This window comes from Poecilia latipinna, unplaced genomic scaffold (assembly GCF_001443285.1).
Source record: "Poecilia latipinna isolate Pla-1442-1.1 unplaced genomic scaffold, P_latipinna-1.0 Scaffold1927, whole genome shotgun sequence".
NCBI classification, from domain to species: Eukaryota; Metazoa; Chordata; class Actinopteri; order Cyprinodontiformes; family Poeciliidae; genus Poecilia; species Poecilia latipinna.
The window spans coordinates 72,066-82,758 of NW_015114543.1; the positions used below are offsets into that span (position 1 = coordinate 72,066).

Below are 10,693 nucleotides of genomic sequence, written 5' to 3' on the forward strand. Positions count from 1 at the left end.
CCATCCATCCATCCATCCGTCTGTCCATCCATCCATCCGTCTGTCCATCCATCCATCCATCTGTCCATCCATCCATCTGTCCATCCATCCATCCATCCAGCCAGCCATCCATCCATCCGCCCATCCATCCGTCCGTCCACCCGTCCATCCATCTGTCCATCCATCCATCCACCCGTCCGTCCATCTGTCCGTCCACCCGTCCATCCATCCATCCAACCATCCGTCTGTCCATCCATCCATTTGTTTTTCACATCATCCATCCATCCATCTCTGTCCATCCATCCAGTCATCCATTCATTCATCCAGTCCTTTGTCCATCCATCCATCCATCCATCCATCCATCCATCCATCCATCCATCCATCCATCCATCCATCATTTTTTGTCGTCCATCTGTCCATCCTTGGTTTTCCTTGGTTCCATATTCAAAGCCTGACCACTGCTGAAATATCTGCACTTGTTTGTTTAGTTCATTTTAAAGAATAAATACAAAACTAGAGAGTACTTTTCTCTTTTTTTTCATGGAACCCAGATGATTGGTTTAGATTCTGTAGCATCAGGTTTCTGGAGCCAGGACATTTGGATGGAAACTGATTTTTGTTATTTAAGCCTTACTTTCGTCTTTGGGAACATTACACGTCTAGAGTTTGCAACAGTTCCCTGAGGGGCTCCTGCTGTGGATTCAGGTAAAAGGTTTCCTGTCTGTGTGACTGATAGCGGGATTTTCTTTGACAGCAAGAAGTGTGTCTGAGCTAACAAATGATGGATGTGTTCACGGGTTATCAGTGGCTGGTGAGCCACAAGGCCGACAGGCGTGTTTCAACAGCATGTGTTAGGAATGTGCTGCAGGGAACACGCGTGTGTATGTTTGAAACTAAATAACTGACTGCTTGTATTTGAGGTTTGGCTCTTGTTTTCTACAAGGTGCTGCTGCATCTGAGACATTCGATGCATTCATAGATTATGCTGGTGAAAACCTAAACCAGTAAATACAGAGCGTATTATTTTTTTTTACATTAGTCTTCCCGTTTATTGTTTGGATGATTGTTCTATCCATGACCTGTTCTGATCCACAGGTCGTTTTTCTTGACAGCGGTGTTTTGCATACCTCTCGTCTTTGTTTTACAGGCCTGTGTGAAGCAGGAAGGAGGAAAACTCCCTGAGCTCCAGCTGCTTCAATCCCTCATTAAGTGGCTGTGGAAGGTAAACATCCCATAATGTTCTGTTTTCCAGTCTCAATCTGTTACTTTTAGGTTGCCATTTTCTGTTGGCCATATAATTGTAGCAAAAATGTGTCATTACTTCCTAGAAACATCTAAGTGTTGACTTGTACCACAGAAGAAAAGTGTGTTTTGCATTGAATAACTAGGCTGTGAAGGGAGAAGGTAAAGCTGCTGTTTGCTTTTAGCTCTTTGTACTTTATAAACAGCTGTATATTTGTATATTTTTAAAAAATGGGGGTTGTGATTAAGTATAAAAAGGAAAAAGCAGCAAACGATGTTTCAAAGTTTGTAAGTGGCTTAGTGTTAATAGAAATTTTCTGCACTATGTTTTCAGATTATTATTAGGTTGTTGTTTTAAACCAGCCTTATTACAGAAATGATTTCTTTCTCTCTCTGTTTTTCTTCAGCCTGGCACCTACCGGAGATTTGTGGCACTGAGAGGGTTCAGTCCTGAAAAATGACCCAATCAGTGCAAGTTAATCCAAAGGTGCCTGGTAAGGAGCTACAACTTTAATTTCAGTATACTCTTTGTGATTTCAGAAACCTGAATGATTGTGAGACTAATTAAAGAGTTTTGATTAGTGAGTAAAATATGTTTCAACAATCGTGTCAAATATTTATTCTTCCTCCAAAATTGAAGCTCAAAAATTGTCTAAATTTCGACCATATTGGATTGTAAACATTTTTATATTTTGAAAATTTGCTGAAGATAATTAAAATTTGCTGAAGGTATTTTAAAGGTTCTTAAATACCTCTATTAAACCGGTAATAGGTAGTGTTTTCTCATTCATAAAATTGGATCTCAAATAAACCTTCAGGGGATGAAATTTGCATTTTTTGAAAATAGAGCAATATTGTGAAATTGTCTTTACTAAAGATTAATATAAGAACTTAATCTCACAAAAAATGAATTAGTGACAAATAAAGAATGAAACAATGGATATATATTGGTTAAAGCTGTATTATGCCCACCTAAAGAAGATAAAAATAAATAAAATTAATAGAATAAAGTCATAAAAGTATGCCGATGAACACATACGAGAATAAAGCCACAATAGTTAGAGAATAAAGTTGTGCACAAATATTATTATGAGAATAAAGTCATAATGTTAAGACTTTGAGGAAGCATTGGAAATATTACTTCATTTTCGTGTTATTTCGACTTTATTCTCGTATTAATGCAACTTCATTTTCGTAATATTTAGACATTATTCTCATCTCATTTTGACTTTTTTCTTGAATGATTTTAGTCTTAATATTTTTACATTATTCTTGAAATAATTACTTTATTCTTGTAATATTATTACTTTATTCTTATAGTTTGATGTAGTTATTTTTTCAGAGTATAACCCTAATTCTCTGTCATAAAAAGTTGACCTTGTCTGTGAGAGTAGTTGATGGGAGGCTTTTCTTTTGCAGACATAGGCTCTGCGTTCATCTACTCCAGTCAGGAAGAGGCTGACCAGTCGGGCTCTTACTCGGTCCAGACTCCTTATGGCTTCCAGCTCGACCTGGACTTCCTGAAATATGTGGAAGAGATCGAGAGCGGCCACAACCTCCGCCGGGCTCCCCTCAGCTCCCGCCGTCCTGGACGGGGACTCAAGCTTTCCCAGAGGAGTCCAAGCGTTGGGGGACGCACCAGTGGCTGGACATCCACAGAGTCTCTCTCCTCCCCAGTCAGCGAAGACGGGAGGGTCCCTCCTCCCCCGCCGCCGCGCCTACGCCTTGGGTCGGCGCCTTGTGAAGTTCTCTCCATTTCCCCCGTTACTCTCCTCAACGTGCCTCCGCTTTCTGCTGGGGCCAAAGTGCCGCCACCTCCACCACAGAGAAACCCAAGAGTCGAGCGGACTCTTCTAGAAACCAGCCGGCGGCTTCAGCAGGAGCAAACCCACCAGCACCAGAATGGTGGGCGCCTCCAGCTCGCAGATCCTCCCAAGCAGCTCACGCCCTCCCTATCTATACCGCCGCTGCAGAACAGCTGGACCAAACCCAGTCCTCAGACCTCTGGGCGAAGCACTCCAGCTGCTGGCACCACGGTGACCCCGATCCCACCCAGCCAGCTGCAGACCGTCAGAGAGCAGATGGCCACTGCCTTGAAGCAGCTGAAGGAGATGGAGGAAAGAGTGAAGGGTGTTCCTGCTCTGGAGAAAGAGCTGGCCAAGCTGCGTGCAGAAAAAGACATGCTCCTTTTGGCCTTGGAGGAGAAGAAAGCAGCCATGGAGGCTTCCCATCAGAAGCAGCAGTCTAAAGAGTCTTCTACGCAAACCACGGAGATCCTCCAATCTGACTACAGCCGAGTGACTTCACCAAACTCAACTGGACATAAGGGTCTTGTAAAATCTGGGGAGCTGAAAAGACTGGCTGAGAAGTTTGAGGGGAAGGAGCTGAAGTCTCCCCCTCCGCCCTTATCTAAAGTTTTACCGCACTCGGCAGAAAAAGAAAAGAAATCTGTTGCTGTTGGGGATGACGTGCCAATGACCTCTGTAGTTTTCTATCACAGGAATGGCGTGAGAGATGCATCTGTGTGCATGGAGGTGAAAGTATGTGACAAAACCACAGGAACAGAAGCTGCTGTGGTTCGTGAGCAGGCGATACAAGTCAGAGCAGGGACAAAGGAGGCTGAAGTCTGGGTTATGGAGTCTCTGCTGGGGCTGACTACAGAGGCACAGAGGGAGATAGACACCTTACAGGACACTATAAAGTTCCAGCAGGAGTCCATAGTAGCTTTAGAAAGCCGCCTTACTGCAGCTGACAAAGACATTGATAACCTGAGAGCTCAGATTGATGAAAGAACCTCTAAGGTCACGGCTGAGAAGGGAGCGCTAGCAAAACCCGACACGAGAAACGCCCAGGTAGAGACTTTAGCTCCCGTCTTAAAGCATACCGCCACGACGTGCCATCCGGAGGTGACACACGCTTGTGTTGGCGAAGACTTGGGCGCAGATCATACCGAGCAGGGAACACAAACTGATGCAACACCAGAGCCAGAACCAGAACCAGAACAGACACCCGTGGAGCGGGTCAGCGTTGGGTGTCAGTGGGAGAACTTGAGGGGTGAAAATCCTGAGGAGGAAAAAGTTGCAGTGCCAAAGAAGAGACAGCTGACTATTGCTGAATACAAGGTTTCACCAGAGGAAGAGGTGGTTGTTGCAGAGGAGGAAAAAACAGGAGAGCAAGAGGAGGAGACCAGAACCAGCGACCCAAAAACAGGTGAGCAGTGAGACTTAACCCCGTTTTAAAAGGGACGTATTATGCAAATTTAACATTTTGCATGTTTTTGTTCTTCCTTTTATCTTCCATTTACAAACAGCAGAGTTTCAACTGCTTCAAAAAATAGCCCAGGCACTTAAAAAAAAAAAAAAAGAAACACCTAGACATTTTCTGGCAATAACTTAATGATTTTTGGTTCCGGAAATTTCAAAAACCTCCCAATTCTTGAATCACATTTAACCGCTGCCAAGACTGGACCCTCACCTAGCAACCCAGCTGAGCTCCAGCACTTTTGGTCAACTGGTTGTACCCCTGTATGTGCTGTACAATGGCTGCTGGAAAAGTCGTGTTTTGTTGTTGACTTACCTTTCAGCTTCTAATATATAAAACATGTGCATTATGTGTTCAACAAATCAATGTTTTTCTTTGTAAACACACTATACTGGCAAAAATCGTTGGCACTTTGCAGTTTTGGAGCCAGGAGAGTGGAGTGGAGAGCAAAAATCTCTCAGAAATGTCTTGGGGTGTCTTACAATTAAGACATCCTTTCAGTAGAAATAACGAGTCAAGCTCAACTCCTGAAAAACAACCAAAGACCGTTATTCTTCCTCCACTAAACTTTACAATTTGGAAAATAATGTCAATTTTATTTGGAAGCGGCAAACTTAGACTTAATTACCAAAACAAATGTAGAGAGCTTTAGACTCAGATTGTAGCGAACTCTGCACAACTGCATCCCCTGCTTTACGTACCGCTTGGTGCTCAGCCGCAAGCAAATAAATTCTTTATTTGCTGCTCTTGAACTAATCTGAACATCATATAAAGTTTATGCGACTGTATCTGTTGATTCTGCAGAACGCTGGTGTCCTCAGTATGAACTCTGATTTATTTTTGCATGACTCAGTTGTTCCTGTTTGTCTCCACAGTGTTATGATACCTTTAACAGTTGACTGTGGAATGTTTAGTATGAGGTAATTTGATGGGCGGCGGACAAGTAACTTGCTTGAATTTACTAATCTTCCCAAGTCCGACCCATTTGTTCATGAAATAGAAGCAGTCTGCAGGCCTGGTGGCTGGAATATATATACCTGTGGCAACTGGAGTTGTTCAAACAACAAAATTCAACTATTTATCAGGAGTGGGGGCCCAATACTTAGTATACTGTAGTACTTCTTGACCTGAATTAGCAAACCAAAGCCAAGTACCACTGCAACTAGGTCAAAGTTTTATAAGCTGAATTTCCTTTTGAATATTTTAGATATCCTTTGCAAAAAAACTGCAAATAAGCAATTTTTCCACAAATAATTCGGACTTATGTTCCAACAGAAAAACCTGTGAATAGATCACTCTGTTCACTAAACGCACCCCCGTTTTACCTTCAGATGAAATGATCAAATTTGTCTTTAGAAAGTTTTATATATATTCTCATTTCAAATTCAAGAAGTTTATCAGTAACATGCTAACAACAATCCTCACATCGTGATCTTCCTGCCTAGAAACTTCACTTTTAGTCTGGTAAGAGGCTACTCTCCGAGTGTCTTATGCTTTTTCTTCAACAGTGGAGTCTTGTGCAGTGAGTGTGTCTAGAAATGATAGCAATTATTTACATTACTGTTTGCTTTCATAAAATAATTGTACATCTTAATTCCAGGTCTTTACAATAATTATTCATTCTTATAACATGCGTGCAAATAGATTTAGCTATGTGTATTACTTCTTCTGGGATTGGAGTTGCAGGTATCTGGTGTGAATTTAAAATAAACAGGTCACTTAGTTATATATATTTATCAACTAAGTGATTGTTTTGTGTAATCTTTGTTATACATTTTGGTGCAATGATATATGCATTTTTGCTGAAACGGATTATCTTCCTTTAACATCCACCTGAAATCATGATGCATTCACTGAACCTCAGAGCAATAGATGTTTTCCTTTACTGAACAATTTACTTTGAAGATAAATGAAGTGTTAATGCTCTACCAGTACAAAGCCCAGGTTCTTAAAGGCCGTCTTTAGATTTTAAATTAAGATGTTCATTTTTCATTACTGTGCAATAAGTAATATCGCTGTCTGGAATGAACAGCGGACATGTTTTCAAATGTCTCATTTATCCCAGTCGTTCTTTCAGCCACTAAAAACATGAGGCAGCAGGAGAGAAATGGACCCACAGTGAGGCTCTGGATTTATGGAGCCGGCGTGTCAGAAAAACTGGTGCAGTAAGTCTGACTGGTGCTTTAACTGGCCCAGTTGGCTGTTAGGTTTCTCACTGTTTATGTCTGTGCTTCTGTTTTTATTGAGTCAAACAAATTAAATGCATTACTCATGACAAGATTATGCACTGAGAAGAAAAATCACCACCAACTGTTTATCGCTGAACCACAAAATGAGGGAAGTCCAAATGCAGTTCTGTTGAGTATCAGAATTTATTCAGTTTTTAATGATTTTATTGAAACCATTGTTTCTTTTCTGTGGGATGTGACTGTGCAACATTAAAGCAGGTAATTACTTCCCAAGTTTAAATTCATAATACATTTTCTCTAATCCTCAGAAAGTCGACATAAACAAACAGATGTGAACATGCAGCTCTAAGAAATGTTTGGTAAAATTAATTTAAACCGATTGGTTTCCTGGATCAGCTTGTAAGCATGGTCAATAAACTTCTCCAGAAAATGTATTTTATTTAGCTTTTTCCATCCCAGATACATTTTGGGTTCACTGCACTGGTGGGAAAGCCTAAGGTTTCCAAAATTAGACAATTTAAGGTTAATTTAAAGAAAATTGAGGAATTTAGAGATACTGCTATTTTATTCATGTGTTTTCTGTAATATACCAACCACTTGTAGCAAAACAGTCCCATAGTATGAGTTTTCAAATACCATGCTTTACAGTTTAATCTCTGACGGGAAATGTATCCTAGATTACATCTTTTATCAATTTTCCTGGCACTAATCCTTGATTATTTATCTGTTTGTTTCTCTGTGCATCATTGGTTGAATACTGTACTCTTTATTTAAAGTTTTGTAATATCTATGTCTGCATAAGATGAAGCTTGAGACAGGGTACAAAAAAATACTGTGGGAATGTAAACATGTAAACTTCAGGAAATTATGTCAACTTGATTACAAAAATAGTGTAGCTTCATTGTTGTACCTAATAGCTGGTTTAAGGTTATTATTGCTTACAAAGGATTGGCGGATTGGCTTTACCCCATTACTTTAAAACTAATTAGAAATGGGCAGAAAATAAAAGACAGTTTCCAGATCTGTAGAAAAATATATAATTGTTGTTTATCTGTTTGTGCCAACAGGTATGCTGAAATCAATCATGAAGAGGAAAGATGGGAGTAACTCGAGCGAGAATCGGAAGAAGAGCCTGCAGTTTGTTGGGATTCTCAATGGAGGGTAGGTGAAGGCAGCACAGCACCGACTTTTTATTTTTACCTTTGCAAAAATAAATCTTAAGGTACAAAGAACATTTTGTAAGACAGAGTATGAGGGCTATTCTAAAAAAAATAAATAAAAGTATGCGAATAAAGTCATAATATTCAGATAATTAATCTGTATGAGAATAAAGTTGAAAATTATTACAGAATAAAGTAATAACTTGAGAATGAAGTCCTAATATGAGATTAAGGCCATACTATGTCAAGAATAAAATATTATTTAAATTAAAAAAATGCTTTTTTAATCCCAAAGGGAAATTATTTAATAAAATTAAATTATGAGATTAAAGTCGGCTGCACAGTGGCGCAGTTGGTAGAGCTGTTGCCGTGCAGCAAGAAGGTTCTGGGTCTGGGTTCGATTCCCGGCCCCGGTCTTTCTGCATGGAGTTTGCATGTTCTCTTTGTGCATGCGTGGGTTTTCTCCGGGTACTCTGGTTTCCTCCCACAGTCCAAAAAACATGACTGTTAGGTTAATTGGTCTGTCTAAAATTGCCCCTAGGTGTGTGTGTGTGTGCGCATGGTTGTGTGTCTGTGTTGCCCTGCGACAGACTGGCGACCTGTCCAGGATGTACCCCGCCTCTCGCCCGGAACGTTAGCTGGAGATGGGCACCAGCACCCCTCCCGACCCCACTGAGGGACAAGGGTGTTCAGAAAATGGATGGATGGATTAAAGTCAGAAATAATTACAGAAAAAGTAATAATTTGAGAATAGTCAATATTTCGAGAATAAAATCATAATATTACAACTTTATTCTTTTTACTTTATTCTCGTCCGACTTTTTTCTTGTAATTTTTTGTTTTTTTCCCTGAGAGTATCCCTAATATGCTGTCACAATTTTGTTCAGGTCACAAAAGTTTGATAAATGAAAATAAATCTCTGTTGCATCACAACCAACTGGTTAAAACATGGGCTACTTGTTGTGTTTGGTATTTATTGGATTTCAGGTATGAATCCACCTCCAGTGAGGAAGAGGAAGAAGATGAAGAGGAGGAAGTTGGGAGTTCTTCTGGAGAAAGTGGAGAAGGCGAGTGCTTGGATAGCACTGAGGAAGATGAGGCAGCATTGGAGGAAGAAACCTCTGAGGAGGAGAGAAACATCAACCTGGACGAAAGCGACACGGACGAGGAAACGCTGAGAGCGCCAAGTTATTCATCAGACGCTGTGAAAGAAAAGTGGGTTGTTTAAAAAGTAGACCGGAAACTGTTTTTATATGCTCACAGATTTACTTGTGAGTGTTGCAGTGTTACTTCCTGATTTCCTAGCTCTGATTAGTGCTTCAACTGAAATGAAATTCTGCTCGTTTGCTACAGATTTGAGTTCAGCTCAAAAATGCGTGAAGCCTGTCTGATTCTGAAGAACCACCTGAACGATGACGTGAAAACACTGAAGAGTAAGGAAGTGGTGCGTGCCTGCAGTTCTCCTATACACACTTTAAACACAATATTTCACCTCTGAAGCCTCATAATAATTCAAGTAAGACTCTGTGGAACTGAACTGAAATGTTTGAGTGCATTCTTTTGAGGTAGGAGCTTCCTACTCCTTAAACACCAAACAATAGGAGTGTCTAAACAATGTGTTGCAGTAAAAAAGGAAGTGAGTCAGACATGGAGCAGAAGCCATCCGTCATCAGTTGATTTTCCTTTATAAATAACAGCAGAGCTTTGATTTCAAAATAAAGCTGCTTTTATACACAGGAGCACAATCATCAAGGCACAAAATGTCTTCTCAATTTAGGTTTTTGTTGTTGCATATAAACATTTCATGTTACCAGCATGGAGAGACTGAGAAACATAAAACTGCTCTGATTTCAGTGAAGAAGAACTAGATCTACAAGTTTGGATTTCTAAAATCCACACACCATCAAATATAAACATACTCCTTGTCTAATATTTGGATAAATGTCTATTTATTCAAGGCTTGCAAACAAAAGCACACGTTACACTGCAAAAACACAAAATCTTACCCAGCAGTTTTGTTTAACTTCTAGTATAAATATCTTACTACACTTAAAAGAAGACAAAATTGACTTACAAGTTAAGGTGACCAGACGTCCCCGATTTCCGGGGACTGTCCCCATTCTAGGGGACTTGTCCCCAAACCCGTCCCCGATTTCAGCGTTTTATGAAAGAGAAAAAAAGTTTCCTATAGACCGTTATTATGGTAGCCGGTGTTCTATCAGATAGCCATACGCTGTCAGGATAGCATACATGCAGTTAGTACGCATGCTCGCGCATGCGCATTAAGTCCGACCGTCAGTGGAGTTGTCAGTTCAGCATACGCAACAAGTTATGACGAAAATAAGTAATTAAATTGTTTATAATATCATAAAATATGATAACTAGATAAATATACATGCGTTGTCGTGGTTTCAAAGTGTATTTAAAGCTGGTCTAGCTGCAGCTGGAGTCAACTACAACACATGCCAGTGTAAAACTCATTAACCTACTTAACCGCTAAGTCAGGATGCCATACAGCTGTTAATAACAAAGTGTATGATGATCTACGTCATGATTCTATGTTGCTGATTAAATAAAATCATATGGTAATGACAGCGTATGCATATCTGAGCTAAGCATACTGACAACGTATGCTGATCTGACAGAACACCGGGGACTTTAGTAGAATGCGTAAGTGAGCGTGTTGCGCGCAACAACAGCAGTTACGGTAAATGCTCCTCTGCTGCAGGACGAAGAAGAGCCAAAAAGAGGTTTGTCGTTCCAACACCTGCATAAGACGCCGACGTCTCCTCTAACGGCTGAATTGTGAATAAATATCACGTAACTATTTACCTCAGTCGCTACGGTTATTTGTAACGATTT

The 10,693-nt window shown here is 40.4% G+C and overlaps 1 protein-coding gene across 3 annotated transcripts in view; it reads left to right on the forward strand.

Annotated features, from left to right (window-relative positions):
• The window catches only part of kank3 (KN motif and ankyrin repeat domains 3), a 49,991-nt gene that overhangs the window by 21,034 nt on the left and 18,264 nt on the right, over positions 1-10,693 (forward strand). For all 3 annotated transcript variants that reach the window (XM_015015555.1, XM_015015556.1, XM_015015554.1), the window contains exons 2-7: positions 1,127-1,201; positions 1,629-1,715; positions 2,641-4,431; positions 7,739-7,832; positions 8,819-9,046; positions 9,185-9,275. In XM_015015555.1, coding sequence (XP_014871041.1) covers positions 1,679-1,715; positions 2,641-4,431; positions 7,739-7,832; positions 8,819-9,046; positions 9,185-9,275 — 2,241 coding nt within the window. In that variant the 5' untranslated portion in view covers positions 1,127-1,201; positions 1,629-1,678. The remainder of the gene's footprint in view (positions 1-1,126; positions 1,202-1,628; positions 1,716-2,640; positions 4,432-7,738; positions 7,833-8,818; positions 9,047-9,184; positions 9,276-10,693) is intronic.